Source organism: Hemicordylus capensis, chromosome 4 (assembly GCF_027244095.1).
Source record: "Hemicordylus capensis ecotype Gifberg chromosome 4, rHemCap1.1.pri, whole genome shotgun sequence".
In the NCBI taxonomy this organism is placed as follows: Eukaryota; Metazoa; Chordata; class Lepidosauria; order Squamata; family Cordylidae; genus Hemicordylus; species Hemicordylus capensis.
The window spans coordinates 291,156,598-291,179,497 of record NC_069660.1 but is presented as its reverse complement, the minus strand read 5'-3'; the positions used below and the strand labels follow the sequence as shown (position 1 = coordinate 291,179,497).

The window sequence follows — 22,900 nt, the reverse complement described above, 5'->3', positions numbered from 1 at the left end:
ATCCCGCTCACGTTGAATCAGGAAGGCCCCATTCTGAATGCTGGTGCACACACTCTGCCTTGATACTGCCGCCCAGAACAAAACTCATTCCACACAGAGATGAAAAAAATTAGAGGGACCACTGTACAAGATTCTCATTTTTTTAGTCAAGGCTAGTAACCAAGATCGGTAGTTTTCACTCTTCAGCTTGAACGTAATTGTTTTAAGTTTACCATAAAACACACACACACACACACACACACACACACACACACACGAAAATGGCTCTCATGGCATTCACCAGCCTTGGAAAAAGAAGAGAAGATGCAAAGTCAATTGTCAGGAGACAGTAAGATAGACTGAGCTGAAAATAGCCAGGAAAAACCTGAAAGCACAGAACACGTCTGTTTCTTTTGACACTTCACTCAGAAAATTGTTACAAGCCCTCTGCAAACTTCACTCAGAAAGATACTTCAAAGTATCCCACTGAATGAGATTCACTCAAGAAAGATGGCAGAGTCTGACACTTGGCCCTGCAGGATATTTGGGGTCTACCCAGACACTCACATTCCTGTTCTGTCTGGAAGGCTATGTAGGATTATCCCATTTTTAATAGAAAAACTAGTTGCATCTGGCATCGTCTTTCAATTTCCCAATGTGTGGACTGGATTAATGGTTCCAATGATATCCTCAAAGTACTGTTCTCATGACATGATAGGCTGAGAAAATTTTCAGATGTGCATGATACAGCAAACTTAACAGACCTCTTTCTTAAAGCACAATACACAGCAGTGCTGACTTGAAATTTTATACTCCTCTTGTCACTATATGAGAAAGGATTCTCAGACGTAGACTGGACTGGTGTTCAGTTCTATCAGAAAGAGGCACACAAAAGCCAAGTTCCTTGGAAGGAAGGACAGGATACAAATGAAGTTTGTTCTCTGAAATAATGGAAGAGGTAATCTATACGCAGGCAGTCTCCTTGCTTTATATCATTCCAATATGCAGTGAGAATTACTTCTGTTCTACCAGAAATCAATTCTATAGCAATAATAAAATGTAAAGTACAGAACATGGGGCTATAAGACAATAGCTTTAAGGTTACCAACATGTTAATTGGTGTAATTTATTAGCACTCGTTTCCACTGCAATAAATGAAAGAGACTCAAACAATCAAGCATAACACTGTTTTGAACAGAAAGTAAAATTTTGTGTACCTTGCCGTTAGTTATGTATTTGCAATTAATTTTGAGAAATTTCTCTGTAAAAGCCTCCTCCTCCTCTGATGTGGACGATACCACCCTTGCAGGCCGAACACATGTGTAAGTTGATGTAGCTGTTGCTTCTTTTGAATGTAGTCCATCTGGATCCTACAAAAGACAAACAGAAGATTGTATCAAAAATAGTCTGTACAGGAAAACCTTGTTAATCACGGGTCCAGCACCCACAGTTTTGCATATCCGCAGTCAGGTAATGGACACCCGACCTCGGTACATGCAGGAAAAACCGGGCAGAAAAAAGGTTGAACTCACATATCCGCAGGTCGGGGGTCGCTGGAAAGGACCTCTGAGGTAATTTCTGGTTGCCATTTTGAATTCAGGAGCCATTTTATGGCTCATTCTTGGGGGGGGGGCATGATTTTTCAGATGATTTTCTATTCTTGGGGTTCATATTTGGACTCCTTAAGGACAGTGGAGCACAGTAGGGCATTTTATTTGGTCTGTTTTGTCATTTTGGGGGCAATTTTGGACAGTTTGGGAACCCAACCCTCCAATTTACATTCACTTTAATGCCTTGTTATTTGTGGATTTGCTACCTGCCCCACGTGGAACAACCCCCACAAATAACTGGGTTCTCCTGTAGTTCTAAAATGTAATGACTTAGATAATGCTGAACATTGTTCAAGTAATGTTTTCCCAATAATGCAGTAGGATTCCAATATTAATATATTACTACTAAGTGAACTAGAATAAATGCTGCAAGTTAAGCATAAAAGTGGAAATTATACCAAGCATACAACTTAACCTAACCTTGACTTGTGTCTAAAAGCCAGAGCCACTGCAGTTAAGAGAACAAGAGAAACATACATCTTCTTATGGTCAAAGGTGAGGGCAGAGTATGATGTATATCCAAAGGAGCATATGATGTACTCTGTACTGAAATCTTTGTCAAACATAAGCAAACTCTTTTACAATCTCTCTGCACTGAACAAGGTAAAAGACAGTTTTGCCTTAATGACTTCACAGTAATATAAAGCAATAACTATGTATTCATAACACAAGGTTTCTCTCAAGACAATGACTTCGCCCTCTTCTTCAAACAATCTGGGTAAGTTTTTCTCTGAAATGGCTTTTAGCCTCAAGAGACATTGGCACCAGACAAATCCATGGGAACTATACATTACCTTTCAAATATTGTCTACCTTGGAAAGAAAATTATTTGTAAGTTCGTTTTTGCAACAAAACAGATCTACTTACACTTACAGCTGTCTTCTCAACCTCTGCTTCTGAAGAAGTAGGTGATAAAGGACTTATGGGACTAAGGGAAGGAGAACTCTCCACACTGGAAATATAGTCTGGATCAGGAACATATAAGATCTATTTAAAAAAAAAAAATCAAAGACACACTACTGATTGAAGGCTCAATCACCAAGATTCTGATGCAGTTTAAATGGACACATTGCTTACAGAAGCCTAGTGACAAAAACGCTTACACACATACATTGGGTAGAGAATTACAAATATTTATAAATTATATAGAAACTATTCTAAATAAAATGGTTTTTATTTTAATATGGTAAACCAGTGGTCAGAATTTGTTCTTTTTAACTACTGAGCAATACCTACTGTTTGAGGGGGTCTACAAATAATAAGTATTATATCTGGCCACATTCCTAAAAGGTCTGAGCCCAACAGGGTGGTGCAGTGGTTAGAATATTGGACCAGGAGGTTCAAATCCCTACTCAGCCATGAAACTCACTGGGACAGTCACTCTCTCTAACCCCATCACACACAGGTTTGTTGTGAAGAAAAAAGTAAGAGGATAGGAAAAACCATGAACACCATCTTGAGTTCCTCAGAGGAAGAGTGCAATAAGAGCGTTAAATCTATTATCTCAGGTCCCCATAGTTTGCTACACATGGGATTACAGTGTTCTGTTGCAGTGTTCTGTTGCTTTCGCATCTTCTTGAACAAGCTATGTCACCTATCTATTACAGCACTGCCTGAGGTTTTGCACAAGTGTATGTCAAACAGTAGCAGCTATTTCCCCTCCATGGTTCTTTGGGCATAACCCTAGGCTCATAGTAAAGTATTTCATTCTGGCCATGTTACAGAATACATGCTACAATTAAAAAGGCCTTAGCTACACATGCAGTTGGATGCATATAAGAATAGGTAACACTAGTGCTAGGATGAAAGCGGGCCTCAGTTTTGGCATCATAGCAATAGCACTAGCAATAGCACTTACATTTATATACCGCTCTATAGCTGGAAGCTCTCTAAGCGGTTTACAATGATTTAGCATATTGCCCCCCAACATTCTGGGTACTCATTTTACCGACCTCGGAAGGATGGAAGGCTGAGTCAACCTTGAGCCCTTGGTCAGGATCGAACTTGTAACCTTCTGGTTACAGGGCGGCAGTTTTACCACTGCGCCACCAGGGGCTCATCATGCAAGTACAAGAATGGTTTGGCAGCTAATGGATTGGCAAAAACATATTCCCACCCCCTTTATCTGGTGACTTCAGAAGACTTACTCAGCCTGACTGGCTATGTTCAATGCTGCTCTTTTTAGACCATAGGACAGACCTGGTTGCACCTCAAATGCAAGTCGGCCCCTTATGGCCTGTCTCAGCCAAAGTCTGATTCATAATGTGGGTCAGGAATGTGATATCAATTTGCTAATGGTAGCAGTGCACCCAGGTGAGAGGACAACTCCATGAAGGTCTACCATACTCTCAATAGTTTTTCTCAACTCCAGCCCCACCAGTACTAATCAGGACCATGAGTGCAGGAACAGTCCTCATAAAGTCTGTCCACATAATAGCAATAGCAATAGCAATAGCACTTACATTTATATACCGCTCTATAGCTGGAGCTCTCTAAGTGGTTTACAATGATTTAGCATATTGCCCCCCAACATTCTGGTTACTCATTTTACCGACCTCGGAAGGATGGAAGGCTGAGTCAACCTTGAACCCCTGGTCAGGATCGAACTTGTAACCTTCTGGTTACAGGGCGGCAGTTTTACCACCAGGGGCTCATATAATTAATTATCACATAATTAATTAATTAATTATCACATAATTAATTAGCTTCTTTCCAAAACATCTGCATAGTTCTTTTTTGTTCATTCTGCCCCTCCTATATTTTTTTGAGATTGTGAACCCCTTTGGGATCACCTTCCAATTCCTTTTATTATGTAATAGCGAAGTTATACAGCTGCACTTCTGCTTTGTGAACTCCCTGTTGAGAAGCGATACATAAACAAGTAATATGATAGAAAATACCTGTCCAGGAACAACTGCTCTGGAGAACAGCTTGTTTAACTGAACCAATTCATTTGGTGTGGTATCGAATTTCAAGGCAATACTATTGAGAGAATCTCTGGATTCGACCTGTAAAGGAAGATATGTATCATTTGCTCATAGTATTTAAGTTCTATTTACTTTCAGATGGTGGGGGGGGGGGGGCGCATGACAATAGATGTTACTATATAATACTCTAAGAGGTTTAAAAAGAAGAACAAAATAAGAAAAGCCACAAGAATGTTAATGAATTCAGAGAAGTAGTCTTTGAAAAGACATACAAAATTTTAGTAGTAAAGTATTAAATATTATTCAGAACAAAAAAAAATCTGAATTTTAATCACATCAAAATGCATAAGTCAGCAAACACTTGAAGATTTGGTCCAAGGTATTTAAAAGAGCGCCTTCTTCTTCATGATGAAGCCTGCCACCTATTAAGACAATCAGGAGAGGTCTGGTTGAGGTTGCTGCTGGCCTGTTTGGTGGTGACCCCAAACTGGGCCTTCTCTAGGGTTGCTCCAGGACTTTGGAACATGCTCTGAAGCAATATTAGAGTCTCCCCATCTCAGTTGGTTTTAAAGAAATAGCTGAAGACATACCTTTGTAATGAGGCCTTTTAGTTAGTAAGTTTTCAAAACAATTTTAATCTGTTTTAATATTTTAAATTGCTCATTTGTGTTTTAAAATTGTAAATCGCCTAGAGATTGGTATATGGGGTAGTATACAATTGTATTAAATAAATGTACACATTTCCATATTCTTATCTGCAAACTATGAATAGTGGATGGCTTGGTAAAAGCCCTACCCCATCCTAAAGAATCATTCTACCCCAAATCCAATAGGCAGCATATGGCTCTCTTGATCCTGGAATCTCCTCACAGAAATGTTCAGTCAATTACTGACATCCAAGAGCTTCCCTTAGGGAACTCAGTATATGGCCTGACTCAGTATATGGCAGCTGCCTATGTAAGGAGAGGAGATACAGTGCTACATGATGTTACAAGATAAGGTAAATATTATTTATTTATTTATTCATTCATTTATTCGAATTTTATACTGCCCTTCCAAAGTGGCTCAGGGCAGTTTACAATTAAAACAAAACCATTAAAACCAATAACAGTTAAAACAGAAATATAAACAATATAAAACATCAATTAACAATTAAAACATCATAAAAACAATTAAACAACCAGAACAATTAAAAACCCTGGAAGGCCAGGCCAAACAGATAGGTTTTAAGGGCTCTCCTGAAGGTCAATAAAGAATTCAGATTGAGGATTTTTGCCGGGAATACATTCCACAGCCCAGGAGCAGCTACAGAGAAGGCCCGCCTCTGAGTCGCCACCAAATGAACCGGTGGTAACTGGAGATAGACCTCCTCAGATGAACTTAATGTGCGGTGGGGATCATGTAGAAGGTGGCGCTCTGATATGTTTTACAATTGTAAATTGCCCAGAGACTGGTATATGGGGTAGTATAGAATTGTACTAAATAAATGTACACATTTCCATATTCTTATGAGTTATATTTACTACTTATGAGTTACATTTACTGCAACTGGATATCAGAACACAGTTGGGAGTAGCTAGGTTTATGTAGTTCTCTCATAATATTTAAAATCACATTTGATATATATTGACCTACACATCCAGAATTCTTTAAACTATATTGCAGATGAGTTATTTAAAATCCTAGAAAGAAGTTAGGCAAAACCGGTTTTGCCTTGCTTTTTTATATGTCCCCAAAGATTTCTAGAAGGACAAGGATGCAACACAAATTACAGGAGAAGCTTAAGGTAAAAATCTATGTGTCAAACAGTTGCCAAGATTTCCCAAGTATTTGCTGATTCACTGATGCCCCGATCATTTTTCTTACATTAAGCTTTAATCATGCCAGCATTTTAATGTGCAATGTGAATTGACAAAAAGTATACCAAATATGGATTCAAGTTCAAGACAACCTTTTGGTGCAAGTAAATAGAGTACAGCAACCACGTTGCTACAGACAGAGTATTGGACTTAGGCCAGGGAGACCTGGGTTGATATCTCCCTTTCAGCCATGAAACTTGCTGACTGGCCTTGGTCAAATCATTCTCTCAGCTTGTCTTGTAGGGTTCTTGTGAGGATGTAATGCAAAGAAACCAACTCTAAAGCTCCTTGGAAGAAGGGTGAAACACAAATACATATTCAGTGAACATAGTATTAACAGCTCTCTTAGATTAAAGATCATTTTCTGCTAACAGCTCCATAATTACTCAACAGTAAGAAGTAGTAAGTCCAGCCAGCATTTATCATCCATTCTTCTGCTTGAACTCTGTTTAAATGATAATACCAGTTCTACCCACACTACTATTAGGGGCTGACTACAGATTTGTAGCTTATATTTTGGTTTCATTTGCTTACAGTACATTAGCCACTATTTGAAGAAATTGAGGAACAAGAAAGTCTCAGTACCCTCAGCATCAGGGCCACAGAAAGGCGATCATAGGGCCCAGGAGAAAACACAGTCTTGGGATCCTACACCTGCACTTCCCCTAATGCTGTCAATATGAACCAATACATTGGGGTTCCTCAGTTTTGTGGAACTCCAGGGCAATTTGCCCCAATTACCACCACCTCCTACAAAGTTTAGAGATAATGGCCGTGATACACTGACAAGAGGGGCAGATATAGAAGCCAACCTGCAAACCACTTATGTAATACCATGCAGTAGACCACTTACTACTGCAGAAAATGTTTATGGAAAGCTTCCAATTATCTATTAAGGTCTTACAGTTGGCTGTAGTATAATGTATTATAGACTTTAGAATCTTTTGATAAAATAGGTTAAAACATACTAGCAAATATATTCACTAGTACCCGGTTCTAATTTTGTTGCTGCTTCAGACAACTTGAAAACTGCTCAAGGGCACACCACTTAGCTTTTTTTTGTTGTTCTGCAAATTAAACTACAATAAGAAGTCAACTGCAGGGGGAAACTGCTGTGCAGCTTTTCTCCAGATCACCAAGAAAGAGATCATGGACCACAGTTTGAGAACTCTACACTAGCATGCTACATTCTGCAAGCACACATACTTTTCTGGCTATCACTAGAAATGCTTCCTTGGCCATGTCTAGTCTGGTTCAAGATGGTGGGGGAGGATGCGTACGAGAGAGACAGAGAGAGACACTAGGATTGCTTTCTACATTATTAAGAAGGTAGACTTCTTGCCCTACGTTCTGTATAATACAGGCGTAAATGCCCAGCTTTTTAGATTTATCTAGTAAGCGGAAAACTGGTTGCCTGTACAAACTTGTAACTTGGTCTCTTTGCTATATCTAAGAATGAATTAGCAAGGGAGGGTCAAGAATATTTATACACAAGTTATTTATCACAATTCTATTCCCCTCTTCCTTCAAAGAGCTCAGACTGGCTTCCATATGGTTCCTAGGTAGTTTTCCATCCAGGAAATTCTCAGGACCAGACCTGCTTGGCTTCAGCCAAGTATTTCATATTTCTAAGCTGTTAAAGTACTGCTGGCAGGCACCAACTGTCACTTAGGCTAGACACCCACTACACTGTATTACAAGCCTGTTTTGAAGGTTACGATGACACTCAGCAACTGGGCCAATAATGCATTTTCATAACATTCCTTTTAAGAAGTCAGTTCAAGACTGAAGCTCATTTTTTAAAGAGTCTCAGTTGAAGGTTCATCCCACACACACAATCACTCAAATGTACACACAGAAAGCTTATCTCACAGATGTTTGTAACTTAGCATGACCTTTCTAGGTAGAATCCATATGTTCTGCAATCCATGGAGGTTCCATCAATTTGAATAGTGACCAGAGCATCTTTCCAATCACTACAGGACATCCCAGACCAAGTACATATTAAAAACATCTAAGCCTCTAGAATTTAAGCTTTCTTGGAAGCAAGAGTATAACCCTTTTCATGACAGAGGCTAGACTGTACCTATATAAGCTGTATAAACACTCATTCAGAAAGATGAGTGCATGTCAGGAAATGCTGGCAACCTTATCTGAAAACCTAACATGCTATGGTTTCTGGGAAATCTTTTCTTCTTGGACAACTTAATCCAGTAAGGTTGGTACACAACAGCAGCAACAGAAATTGATTCAGGAGATGGAGGACTGCAAGTGTCTCCAAATATCGGAATACTAATGCTTCCATACTTTTTATAGGCAGTTGTAACTAACTTGATGAATTCCTTTAAGTGATTGCTAATCACAATTTATCAGAAGAAAATTACATTTCTATTTTTTGAATCAGCAACATTTAGAGGCAGCATTTTTCAGCATTAGATGGTTAAATTAGTACTCTGAAAGAATCCGAAATCTATAACTTTGGAGAAAACTTCCCGCTACTCTACCAACATCTCCCAGGTAAACCCTACAGGTTTCAAACTACAATTTCATAGAAATTAGACATTTTCAATATATTAGTAAGCATTTACAAAGTTTTGCATCAAGAAGTACTTTTAAAGCACTAGTCTAAACTTCTGATGGGTGTGTCTTTTGGTTATAAAAGATAAACCTATTTTGGGGATGGAATATTTTAATAATTGTTTCAAAATAGACTTTCCAGTTTTACATGCATGTTAGTCAGAAACTAACAAGATAGATTTAAAAAAATCACACGCTGTCTGGGCAGGGGTGGAGGCAAGGAGAAGAGAAGGAAACACAATAGTTTGTTAATAGGTGGGAAATGTACAAGATAACCTAAAAAACCTCCCATAAGGCATCATCCACCAGTGAAATTTACTAGTGGTGATTTTGTGGAAGAGAGGAACAAGTGTTGAGGAAAGACTACTGAGGAGTCAGAATATAGCTATTATCACTCCAAGGGGTGAAGCATGCAAATTTGGAGTACTATTATTGATAACAACAAAGCTGACAGGTTTGGAGAGTCTAAATTACTAATGCTAAACATTTATTTAGCAATAGATTGGCAAATGCTTTCCCAATGAATTACCAAAGAGCTGTGTATGTTGTACATATGGACGCTTAAATACAGCAAGCTTGGCCCCAATGATACACAGAGTAAAAATCTAATCAAGTGATATACTATTGTGGCACTGGAACCCATGTCAGCTGCCACTACCCAATTTCCTGAAGAGTGGCTGAAGTAATACTGAAGATTCTAGCTACACCAATGAATAGCAACCCTGAACCAGGTTATTTTCTGGCAGTTATTTGATTTCAGTCTCTTAAATAAGTCTCTTAAATACATAGCACATTTTGTAGATACTTCTTGCAAAGAGTTCAGACAAACTGTGTGTGTGGTTAATACAAGATCTTCAAAACCATCTGCTAAATGCAAAAGCATGATAGCCATTAGATCAGTTTGCATCACTTTGTTTTCTCTAGTAATTTACTTAGACGTGAAAGAACAAATTTGCTTCCTAATTACATTTCATGGCTATACTGGTCAGTATTTCTGGAATTTCAGCCAATTAAAACAAGCTGGCAGAGTAGTAAAGACTTCTGCTGTTAGTATTTACAAACATTATCCATTATAGAGACAAATGAAACAGCTGGCTTTTCAGAATGTTCCATTTCAATGCATTTATAATTTCAAAACATTTCAGAAACCACAGTCACTGGTGTACAACATGCCAATTTAGAGACTTCGTTATATGGCCAATATGTAACAAAACATTTGTCACTTCAGTTTCCCCTAGTAACCAAAAACATGAAACGCTGACTGCAGCACTGTTTGAGGGTCATTTGAAGAACGTAACAGTTACAGAAAGGCTCCATTTTCAGATACTGCTGGAAAAAGCAGAGCTATTCTCTAAAGTAGCAATAGATCAATGGAATTTATCAGAACACCACACAAATGTCCCCCCCCCCCACAAAAGCATTGCTGCGATGGACTAACATCATGTTCACCTGCATTCAGTGGACCATTTACAATTCTAAAAGCTTTAGTGGCAGTCAGGGATTTTTAAAATCTGATTCTGTCCTGAAAGTAAGATCATTTTTGTATCAAATGGAATATTCTATTGGTTTACAGTTATTTACAAGCTGTACAACATTCACAGGAAAGGTTTGCCTTTCCAGAATTACTCTGCATCATTCCTGAAAGACTCAAAATAGTACTCCTATCAATCCTGTTAAGGTAATCAGCTGCCTGCCAGAGCTACAGACCGAACAAACAAAAAGGTAACATTCATTAAAGATTTCTTTTTCTTATCTAGTTTTCAGATTATTAACACATTTAAAAACATTCTCTTGCATATTATATAGCCAAGCAATAACTTACTGTGTATTCAATAGTCCCTTTAGGCTTCTGAAAAGACATTCGCCTCCCATCTTTCTTGTCTAGGGTCTTCTTCTGGCCAGTATCTGAAAAAAATTGAGGCAAGGCACGCGTTACATTCATTTCTCTCTCCCTCTCAGTATTGTCACAGGCTGCTGACTTCAGCCCCGCAGGCAGACATCTAATTCACCAGTTACACAGCTTATACCCTGTGACTCTCAACTCAGCCTAACAGACAACTAGCTGCCAGAATGGGGACTTCGCTCCTCTGCTTTGAGGATTTGACCAATATAACTACTCCAGTAAATAGAAATAGACTAGCTTCATAAGTACCTGCAAGCATTCAGGATGTTATCAATTCACAAAATTCTAGACAACATTTTTTACACAGGGCAAATTTACAATGATTAAATTAACATTTAATTGGATCTACATTGAACAGGATCTGCCTGCCCCCTGCCGTAGACTATGCACAGCTTCCAAGATCACACCCAGTTTAAAGCTGCAATATTTAAAAGCTAGAAAACAAAAGTAGGAAGAGCTCATATACAGAAGCTTCTCAAACTGTATCATTTTGCAAATTGCAACAGAAGTGTAACATTTTAAGATCACTCTGAATCATTCAACACTAGCTGTGAACATAGGTAAGGACCTCCTTTCGAAACTATGAATTTTTACATTGATCACAAGTAAAGTCAGGGGGCATTCATTTCCCTTCAAAACAACAACAAAACCTGCTTTAGGGTTAACTACATTCTTCAGTTCAAACATGTAAGAATATCAGAGACTAACTAGAGTCCGTTCCGCAGTAACAGAATACCTGGTAACATGAGGCCTAAAATCAAGGGGGAAGAACTAGTTCCACACACTTCTGTCCCCACCTCCAAGTGACAGATAGATAATTCAGTCTGAGCTAACTTTGATAACAAAGTGCCAAAAAAAAAAATGGAGGAAGATTATCACATGCATGCACCTCTACAGGTTAAAGTGAGAGAAAATAGTACATGGAAGATGGCATATCCCCCTCCCATACTACCCTGTTTCCCCGAAAGACCTACCCCGAAAGTAAGACCTAGCAGTAATTTCTGATGTACTGCTAATTGCCCTAGTGCATTTTGGGGGGCTAAAATTAATATAAGACACTGTCTTATTTTCGGGGAAACACGGTATTTGTTTTCAACAACATTAACTACTATAAGAATTCAGAGGGTCTTGCTACCCATTCAGCCATTTATTTTAGGCCCAATATCAGTGGAAAACACCACCAAAAAAACACCACACAGCTGAACTTGTAGAACAGCCAAAGGAAGTGGCAGCTTCTCTAAGAACAACCTGCTCTGTCACAGAAAGACCTGCCTCCATTTTGAGAAAGACCTGCTTCAGTTTTGAGAAGAACTATTTCAAAAATACAGAATACAAGAATGAGAAAACCTATCTGTAGATCATATCTATTTTGTGGCAATTTCATATTTAGGGATAACCTAAATCCGAGGCAAGAAACCTTCTATTAAAATGAATTCTGAAACAAGTTTGTTGATAAATCTGTCTTGCACCCACGGTTTTTACATTCTCATAATTCTGTCGAGGGATGTGGTCCTTCTGGCCGGAAAATCATTTTAATGAATAACTAGGCACCAGCATCAAATTTCTAGGCAACCAGGCACCTGGGACTTGTTCAGCCCCGCTCATACATTTCTAGGGATAGTTGGGTTATTCCCGGAATACGCTAGTTCCACATACAAGATACCCCAATACAAGAAAACAGGAAGTAGCAGATGACCAGGCAGAGAAGTGCTAAAACCAAATGCCAGAACACAGAAAGCTAAGCAGCAGGAAGACACTGAGATCATCCTGGAAAGAAAGGATTTTAGCTGACCCATAATTTGGTGCATACTACTTAAAACAACAACCTGGTTGTAGTGTCAAAGATTTAAATAAGACCTCAGGAATATTTAAACAGTTAGGATCAAGTATTTTGACAATATATTAATGCACTTTCTTGCATGTCTTATGCAACACTCCCATGGCACTGCACCACAACACAAATATGTCTTACCATAGGCACTACTAGCTGAAGTGAGCAAGCAGAACTTTATTCACAGGAATCTTGGCAAGCTACTTTAAAATTTGATCACGGACCTTAGTGTACATCTCCAAATCTACTATTTGTCATTAGAGATGCTCAGTTTAGACGACATTTAGCAGTGCACACACGTAAGAAAAAACTGGAAATTCTATTTGGACACTTAACGAGCAGGGCTGAGGGTCTGCTCCATCCATTAGACAAAACTCCTATAAATTATAGTGTTATAAAGACAAACTTGTATTTCTGTAGCTGAGGCTCCACTTCACCACCAGTGAATATTACACCCATCAGATTATATGTCCTGTAAGTCACATCATTCCTTGCTAACCAGATCAGTCTATCAATACAAATTTTATACCACCTACTGATAATATTCTTCATTCCTCCATCATAGCATCTCCAGGTTAGTTAGCAAAAGGATATCTGATTAAATGGCAAAAATCCAAACTTACCTTTGAAACACTAAAAGTACTTGAGGAAAATAATTACACAATGATCCCATTCCAAGATTATCCACAACTATTAACTAAGTAAAGTGTTGTTTGTAGAGGACAAGTGTGTAAGAAAGAATCTGGGACAGTTCAAAAAACTCTTCAGATTTTAGTTCAAAGACATGTAATCCCTTAAAACTAAATATTTGCATTAAATTCACAAATGTTAAATGAAGGTGGGGGCATTGAGAAAGAGAAAGAGAAAGAGATTTTAAATAAGAAATTAGATTAAAAAATCTTAAGGCATGTTTACACGACCACTTGGGGGATGGGCTAGAGAGCTATTATCTCAATAGGAGCGTATAAGCAGAACCTCCCATTGGGGTCAGCAAACCCAAGAAATACATGATTAAGCCAAGCAGTCCATTGTTGAAATTGGGACCTGAAAGTCCCCCGAGACCTCCATGCCTAGGGGCGAATTAACACATAGGCAAAGGAAGCACTTGCCTACAACAGCAAATTTTTAGGAGCAGCATATTCTGACGGCTGGGGAAGGGGCCAAGGGCATGTTCTCAGTCTTCCTTAAAATAACATTTTTTTAAAGAGCTGCTGTGTGGTGCAGAATGAAGAATGGCCACTGACTGATCGGTGGCCGCAGCAGTAGCAAGGGTGGCGGTGGCAGCAGGTGGCGGGACTCCTTCCTCGATCCCTCCGCCCTCCCACATGAGAGTCGAGGAGGCGGCGGCCCATTTCAGAGGTGGTGATATCAGGCAGCTCTTTTCCCCATTCCTCCACCTGCCCTCCCAAATGACTATCCCATCCATCCTGGGGATGGCAGAGGTGGCGATGGGAGCTCCTTCTCCCATCCCTTCACCCTCCCAAATGACTGCTCTGGCCGGCTGCGGCCCATATTCGGGCCTCTTTTTCAGCACGCGCTCACGCACTCAAGAGAGAGAGAGGCCTGAATATGGGCCATGGTCAGCCAAAGAAGTCATTTGGGAGGGCGGAGGTATGGGAGAAGGAGCTCCTGTCACTGCCTCGGCCATCCCCACCATCCCGGGATGGATGGGACAGTCATTTGGGAGGGTCGGCAGAGCTTTTTAAAAGTCACTTTTAAGAAAGACGAATAACTCCCCCCACTCCCTGCAGCCAGCCCTGCTGAAGGGGAATCAGTCTCTGGGGACAGAGAGGGGTGCCAAATCTTTCATTGTTTATGAGTGGCAAAAAACTTAATCTGCCTCTGTCCAGGGCTTCCCAGCATGCTGCCAGCAGACTGGAAAGTCTCATGATATCAACAGCTGCCCTCTGATTGGCCATGAAGGAACAGGAAGTGGATCCAGCCCTTCTGAAGCAGCCTCAGCAGCTGGTCATAAGAGTGTGCTTTGCAGGGTGGCACATCCATGGATAGCACCTGTAGCCACAGTTCTCTATTGTTTCCATTCCACCTGGGTCCCAATGGCTGGATAGAAAAGGTGGGTGGACAGCGCTGTCATTAGGGCGGGGCAAGCAGGGTGACTGCCTGGGACCTGCTCTTGTTGCTGCCATTAAAATTAACTGGAAAGGAGACCCACCCAGGCAGATTGCCCCAGGCCCCACAGGGCTCTAAGGAAACCTCTGTGGGTGGATCCACACGACCAGGAAAGCAAGGCAGGAGAGCTCTCCTCTTCTCCTATCTTGGTTAATAGCAGAGTACAAAAACTGGGTTTCCCTGCTTTTGAGCAACCTGGACTGGAGAGATTTGTGAGAGTTCTCACAATAGTGCAAACTACTCTGATGTTAATGGTTGTGTGAACTAGTTTTTAATCTATCCAGCTTTAAAACATGGCATGACTTTAAAACATAAGCTGGAGGCAGAAGAGTAAATCCTTTTCTACTCTTCTAAAAATACGCATACTGCGACAATTCTGTTATGCCACATTATACTATCATACTCTGACACAAACTGAAATGAATTAGACTTTCATAGTGTTTGGGGTTTTTAAATTGGGAAGATGCTATGAACAGGATCCAAAGAGTTACTTAGGTGCAAGTGGCTTGTGTTTCTCTACTGCCTATTGATTTTAAGAAAACAAAACAATATCAAACTGCTTTGGAAGTACCCATAATGCTTTATGATATGGAAGCTTGAAGGAAAAAACAAACTTGTCTAAAAGCCCCTGGATCTTATGAGACTAGTAATGGCTTTGGATCCCAGTCTGTCATTTTAACAGCTGGTTGTATAAACAACACTTAATGACCAATATTTAATTTTGTGTGTGAACCGTGTTCTTTAATATTTCATGTGGGAGATCCTAATCTTTGCGTTTCACCTTCTGTTACCAATGGCTTAACAGCAGCTTTAAAGCAGAAACAGCAAATTAAGATTCCAGTTCTAAACACATTATATGGGAGTGCTATTTTAGCTACACAACAGATAGCATTTAATACCACATAATACTGTATGTATAGGGCTGGGTTGTTAGCTGGCCTATTAAGTTTCCTTATTATAAAGAACTTCATTATAAGTTTCCTGCAATATCCAAGCCCTATTCAGACGTGATTTATAGAAGCCTGCTGTAAGCACATACAGCAGGTAAATGGAGCCAGAAGTCTGGCCTCCATCATGTCTCTGGTGCATCAATCATACACTGGCTCTCTTTAGGTTTAAGATGTCCGTCTGAAGGAGTGAATGCCCTAAATGTATTCATGGGCATTTCCATGATCAGCCACCCCAGCCTACTGATCATGAAAATTACAGTGATCACGCTGTTCCATCCCCAGACCTATTTGACGCCTTAGGCATCTAGTTAAAGTAGGGGCTTACAGGTATAAGTTCAATCCTTAACAAGGATCTTTAAAATCTGGCCTTTAATGACATACAATAATGGACCAAGAGGCAGGTTGTGTGGTCACCACACATTTGCACAGATTAGTGTCAATATCCCCCAGACGTACAAGTTTAAACACACATATGCACGCAACCCAGCTAACAACTCTTTTTTAAACATTTGGTTGTACACTTGGAAGTATACAAGACAAACTGAAATGGAGAAGCACATAAACCAGTAAGACAAGAATTCCTAGTTATGCAACATTGCATTTACTGCAATTAATGTGTTAATTTGTTCTAGGAATGCATCCTAAGACTTTAAAACATAAGATTAAGCACTACAATTTCCAATAGCAGGTTTGCTTAAGTCTGTACATTTATTTATTCCAAAAGCACATCAGCTAAGTACTCCCATAAGACTGAAAAATACTAATCCTGTGGACCAACCTGGAAACATGAGTCTGTTTTAATAGCATATGAAGAAGTGGCAGGGACTGATTTTAAGAGCAAAGGACTGAAAGCTCACGACGCTTCCCTGCAAGCCTGTATTCCAATCTCGCTTCTCTCAAATGGCTCAGAAATCAGAAGTGAGCCCAACTGAAAAGACTCCAGTGATGATTCAATACTCTTGATTCATGCATTCCTTCTGCTGTTTATATTATTATATTGATATACCGCCTGACTCCCTAGGATATTGTCCCCATCTCCCACTTTATATGTGATTGTGGCAGACAAGATGGGCTGTCGCCATTCTATCTAATTTCGCCACTGATGAAGGTAGATCCAGGAGCTCTCAAAAACAGGAGCCTTGGAAAGATAGTTCCACACTTGCAGTGCTTTTGCTTTAATTTCTTCTTCTTCCTTAAAAAGACTTCCTTATTAACCTACCAGTTTATCTGTTTTGAACACAATGGGTATGAATCATTATGAAAAATGAGAGCATTAAAACATGAACTGATTAAGCTGTGGGAAGCTTGAAGTTTTTGTTCGTATAACAACAGACCTCTCGGTATCAGAAAAATATTTTTAAACCAGTCACTATTCTCAATAAAGTCAAAATAGAAGAATCAAGTTAATTGAAACACCAAAATGAGGTACTCAGTTTAGGTAAAATCTTTTTCACATCATATAGATAGCTCGTTTTGCCATGAACTAATTTCCATTTAACTTTCTGTCAAATATATTAACAAACCACCCATACACAGACATCCCTCTTTATTCAACTGTGTAGTAAATAAGCGTTAAACTCAATAATTGAACAAAACAGGGCATGACAGCTCAGTTCCACTCAACGGTAATGAAATCTGTGAAATCTATTTACATGAAACTAGAAGGAAATATCAATTCCAGACTTTACTTTCCCAGTTTTAGAAAGAATGTTTTTCTAAGATTGGATCTATACATGCAACAGAATGAGGTGGTATTTCAGGATAGAGATTGTGACCGCTTCTCCACATGGAAAAACCTCTACAAAATGAGCACATCAAGGAGAAAGATCCTGAACAGCATTTTCCTTGTTGGGCTACTTTGTTATTTGCAGACAGATGTTTATTTTTCTTATTTGTTTGTTTTACAAAAAGTAATATTCAAAAATGATTTCATGATTTCTATCACTTCAGCATTCTGCTGCATTTATAGACCAGACCCAAGTTGCATTAACAGAACAGATGCTCAGGGATCCAATCATTCAACTTATAGAAATTTCCCTGAAGCTAGAGGTATGTGTGTTAAAAAGCCCGGTTCAGATGTGACTGAACCATGGTTCACTGTGACACGAATGAGCCTATGGAAGCTGCAGGTACTCATCCTTTCTCTCTTCCATGTATGAGGAGGAGAGTGAAAGCTTTCACATCACTTCAAGAACAAACCACAATTCCACGTTACAGACACATTTAGGAAACTGCAGCACTGGATTTTGTTAACTAGAGTAAGAACAAGCCAGGTTATCAAACCATGGTTTAAAATTCTGATTTGCTTTAATTCTAGTTAGTTAAACTGCAGTTCCCCAAATTTATATGTAATCCAGAACTGAAATTTGTTTTAAGTCAAAGCAAGAGCTCTGTCTGCTTTCCGCACGTAAGCTAGAGGCTCCCTTAAGTAGTGCTAAATAATGGGTTAGCATCACAGATGAACTGGGCTAGGCTCTCTCTCCCCTATTATAATTTAAGGTATCTAGAACAATTTTCCAATTATAGACATATACTTACTAGGAAAACTGTAGTGTTGGGATTACATTAGATTTAAATTTTTATACAAACTTGAGAATTAATTTCAACTTTAGTTTGACTCACCAATGTACAGTATTCTATTCTAGTTTTATTTATTTTTACATTTATATCCCACTCCCCCTTCAAGGAGCCCAGAGTGCATGGTTATATTTATCCTCACAACAACCCTGTGAGGTTGGTTGGACCAAGAAATAAGTGACTGACCCAGAATCACCAAGTTAGCGAGTGTGGATGTGAACTCTGGTCTCCCCAGTCCTAGTCTAGCACTATGCCACACTGGCTAATTGAACTTTGTTAGAACACAAACAGCAGATCTAAGTGCCCCCCATGTTGTTGCTGTTTCTATTTCATTTTAAATGGTAAAAGTTTAAATTTAAATTAATTGTTAGAAGGAAGTGCAAGATGGAACAACTCTTTTGTAAACTGAAACAGGAGCATCCACACAGGAGAGTTGGTCACCACTTCAACTACACTACTGAAGTTTGTGAATGTCCCTGTGCATGTTTATCCAAAAGTAAACACTACTAAGTTAACCGGGTCTATTACAAAGAAAGAGTGTAAAGAACCGTAGCCAAAAAGGCTAGTGTCAAAAATTGCCAGGTTGCAACCTGGAGGTTTTTCACACATGGCTCTATGCCTCGGGATATCTGAAGAGCGAGGCATTTTAATTCAAGGGATTAGATGGACCATTCGCATAGCCATCAGCACCTCCATCAACACCTTCAGAGAAAGCAGAAGCCCCAGAGTTTTTTTCAAAAACTACTGGAAATAGAGGATCTCCCCCCCCCCCCAAGCCAGAATTTGCAGCCTCCCTTCGGAGAAAAACAAAGCCCTGTCTGTCCTGGCCCCTGATAGCCCGCAGGGAAATCCAGCAAATATACAGACTGGCACACTCCAATTAGGAGTGGATGGCGGGGTGGGGGCTGTATGTAAAACCTCCTGGCGATCACATATTCTTTTCAACAGTTCTGCAGCATCCAAGGCTTACTTTGTTTGACTACTGCAATTTACTCTGCATGGGGCTGCCTTTGCACATAGTTTGGAAACTGCAGTTGGTGCAGAATGCTGCTGCCTTATTGGTCTCTGGGACTTCCCAAAGAGACCATTTTATTCCACTTTTAAAAGAACTACACTGGCTACCAATAGGTTTCTGGGAAAAATACAAAGTGCTGGTTATTATTACCTATAAAGCCCTTAACGGCTTGTGTCCCGGGTACTTAAGAAAACACCTTCTCCATTGTTAACCCCACCGCCTTCTCACAGGGGAGGTTCATCTGAGGGTGCTGCCAGCTCATCTGGTGACAATGCAGAGGCGAGCCTTCTCTGTAGTTGCCCCAGGGCTGCAGAATGCACTTACTGCTGAGATCAGAGCTGCTCCATCTGTGTTGGCTTTTAGGAAACAACTAAAGACATCTCTTCAGCCAAGCTTTTTAACTATCTGGTAGTTTTACGAGTATTTTAATTTGATCTTTTATATGTTTTAATTGTTAGAATTTCTTGGTTTGTTTTATTGCTGTAAACTGCCTAGAAACTTCGGTAGTGGGCAGTATACAAATATGTCAACTAAATAAATAAATAAATCATGCTCTTTTCCAAATGCTCAAAATGTGTTGCATATTATTTTGAGTATTGCTGTCATAATTACAGTGACCGAGTCTCTATCATTAGAGTCTTGCTTCAGCTGACTGGGTTCAAGAATCTGACAAAAGAATGTTAATGCACCTTAATGATTGGGTGGGCCTTCCTCATGGCTGGGAATCTCTCTAGCTCCAAAAGGCAACACCCTTCAGAAGATGACACCTGGAAGGAAACAGTGGCTTTCTGGAGCTCCTGATGGAAGCACTAGGTAAGAATGCAGTGGTTTCTAGCTCACTTCACACAGAAAAGCTTTGCGCACCACATTAGTTTACTGATGCTCTTTACATGTGCCTATGCAGAAATGGTACTGGTGACCTTGCATCCTTCTGGTGAGTGACTACAGTCACTCTCTGAAGAGACACAAGGTCACTAGTGCCATTTCTGCATAGGCACATGCTTTCAAGATGTTCATATATGCACTATTGGTCTGCCAATGTCCTTACCGGCAGCAGCCCAACCACTAAAAAGCTTTTCAGATTGACAGAACTTGCAATCAGCCAGACCACCCACAAGATAATCAGTCAGACCACCCACCACAAATTAGGAGACGCCCAAACAGAAAACTAATTCATACAGTGTCTCTGAAGCTAGATTTCCAGCATGCTGGCCTCATGTAGTGAAAGCTTTTATTGCGCTGCATCTCTTATGATCAGTTTATACAGGACAACCTCAATATTTGTGGGTGTTCCATCCATGGTACAACCGCAGATACAGAAACTGAATATCGAGTCAATGGGGAATTGGGGATTAGGTTCCTGATCAGGGGGAAGCACATTAACAAAACATTGTGTTTTTTTTGGGGGGGGAATATAGGGGGAACTGCGTACCCACCTTAGCTGCTCCCCCTGAGTCACAGTGTACCTCAGAATACTGCCAAATCGGCCAAAAATCGCCATTTTTAAAGAAGGAGCCATTTCGAGGCTCTGAAACACAAAATGACGGCCGGAAATTACCTCTGTGGTCATTTCCAGCCACCCCGAGCCGCAGATATGCAAGGTCAGTGAGGTTTTTTTTTCCTTTCTCCCGACATGTGCTGAGGTTGGGTGTCTATTACCCAGCCTCAGACATGCAAATCCATGCATATTGAGGTTCAACTGCATATGTTGATACAACATTCAGTGATGCAGCAGGGTTAGCACAAACAAAATCAATACAGATGCATATGTATAGGTCCACCAACAGATACTAGATCCCTTGAGATCCGTGCATGAAAGTGCTGCACCTCAGTTAATAGACAATGAGGCTATTCTCAAGACTGATCATAAAAGTTGCATAGACTTAAACATATGGTAATTTTCGAAAACAAGCTAACTCTTTAGATCACTACATTTTGTTTTATGGGATGAAAGAGAGATAGGTTAAGAATTAGACATGGTAAGAAGAATTTCATTTCAATACTTCAGGTCCCACCCACCCACCCCCATTTTGTTCAGAAGACTGCCAACCAAAACATTATGAGACAGATAATCTTAATTATCAAGTCAAGAGTTTGGTTAAGTCAATTCAGATCCAGATTAAGTTCATTATAACCAAGCAACACTAAAGTAACATGAGAGAAGTTAGAGGATTTACTCATGACTTAGTCGGAATCTTTCCCAATGGCTTTACTATCCTAAACAGTTATTAATAAAATCCTGTGTTTTGTTATAGATCAAATAGGTGTAACTCTCATTCAAGTCAAGAAAAATGTTTGAAAGCTATTTCAAGTAGCAAAAGCTCCTAGCTCTTTAATTTTCAAATCCTAAAATAAAAGATAAAAGACAAATTTGTCTTTGACAAATGGTTGTGACCATTCAAGTATTGAGATAAGCATTAACTTCATGCAGAAGTTACAGTGGAATCTGCCACAGGATCAATGAACACAGGACAAGTTGGTGTGCCTCAGAAATTCTGTTAGGCCACATGTTCTTGCTTACTGCAAAACGTCAGTACACAGATAAGAGATCATTCAGTGAGTTTGCACCTTTTCATTAAAGCAAAGCACATGTTAGTGTATCATTCCAAGTCCTTCCTCAACTTTTCTCCTTTCACCTACTCTAGACCAAGGCACAATAATAGTCGCTATATTAAAATTGTTCAGAAGTCTCCTTAAGTCTTCCTCCTACTTACACTCTTTGTCTGTGCAATGAAGTGTAACTATCCTACCACTTGTTGCATTCCTATCAAGATGATTAGCTCAGAAGAACAGAGAGAATTAATGAGTGGTGAATTTCTTCTCTTCCTCTGGCAAAGTTCTCTGTTCCCACTACAAGCACATCTGAAAAACACTTCCCAAAAACAATCTGCAAAGAGTTTTGCATGTTTTGTTTAAAACTAGAATATTGATAATTTGATTTTACCTTTATTTTCCTACAATGCTGCATTTTTGAAGCTTCATTTATAGATGGAGACCTTGCTTTTATCTATTAGGTGGATTCTTTTTTTGCAAAATTCTAGCCCATACACTTTTGTTCTCCTTTGAACAAAAGATCTTTGAAGACCCTAAATCCAGAAGCTTTTATCACAGGGAATTAACAGAATACGAATACAACAAATATTTATCTATTGCTTTTCAACAAGAGCCCCCAAAGCGGTTTACATAGATATAAATAAAATGGCAGAGTGCTTCCAATGTTAGGAGACTCCCCAGGACTCATCCACCTGAAAACTGAAATCAAATGTTAGGTGCGCATTGTTCAATTCAATTTTATTTCTATACCACTCTTCAAGGACCCTTGGGCAACTGAACAAGAAATAATAAACAGCAAACAAAACAATCATAAAATTGTTAAGTGGTTATTATAGGCTGGGGACAATGGGTGGTATTATTTCTTTGTACTTGAAATAACTCTTCTGTGTACTCTTTGGATGCCTTTAGACCAAGGCTGCATTGTCCATCATCCCCTGGTGGCTGGCCACTGTGGTTGGGGATGATGGGAGCTGTAGTTCAACTGCATC

At 39.6% G+C, this 22,900-nt stretch overlaps 1 protein-coding gene across 3 annotated transcripts in view; it reads right to left on the bottom strand.

The window, feature by feature from the left end:
* Positions 1-22,900, bottom strand: part of OXR1 (oxidation resistance 1) — a 377,112-nt gene that overhangs the window by 56,269 nt on the left and 297,943 nt on the right. For all 3 annotated transcript variants that reach the window (XM_053243630.1, XM_053243631.1, XM_053243634.1), the window contains 4 exons: positions 10,775-10,857; positions 4,490-4,597; positions 2,457-2,576; positions 1,197-1,349 (listed from right to left, as the gene is read on the bottom strand). In XM_053243630.1, coding sequence (XP_053099605.1) covers positions 1,197-1,349; positions 2,457-2,576; positions 4,490-4,597; positions 10,775-10,857 — 464 coding nt within the window. The remainder of the gene's footprint in view (positions 1-1,196; positions 1,350-2,456; positions 2,577-4,489; positions 4,598-10,774; positions 10,858-22,900) is intronic.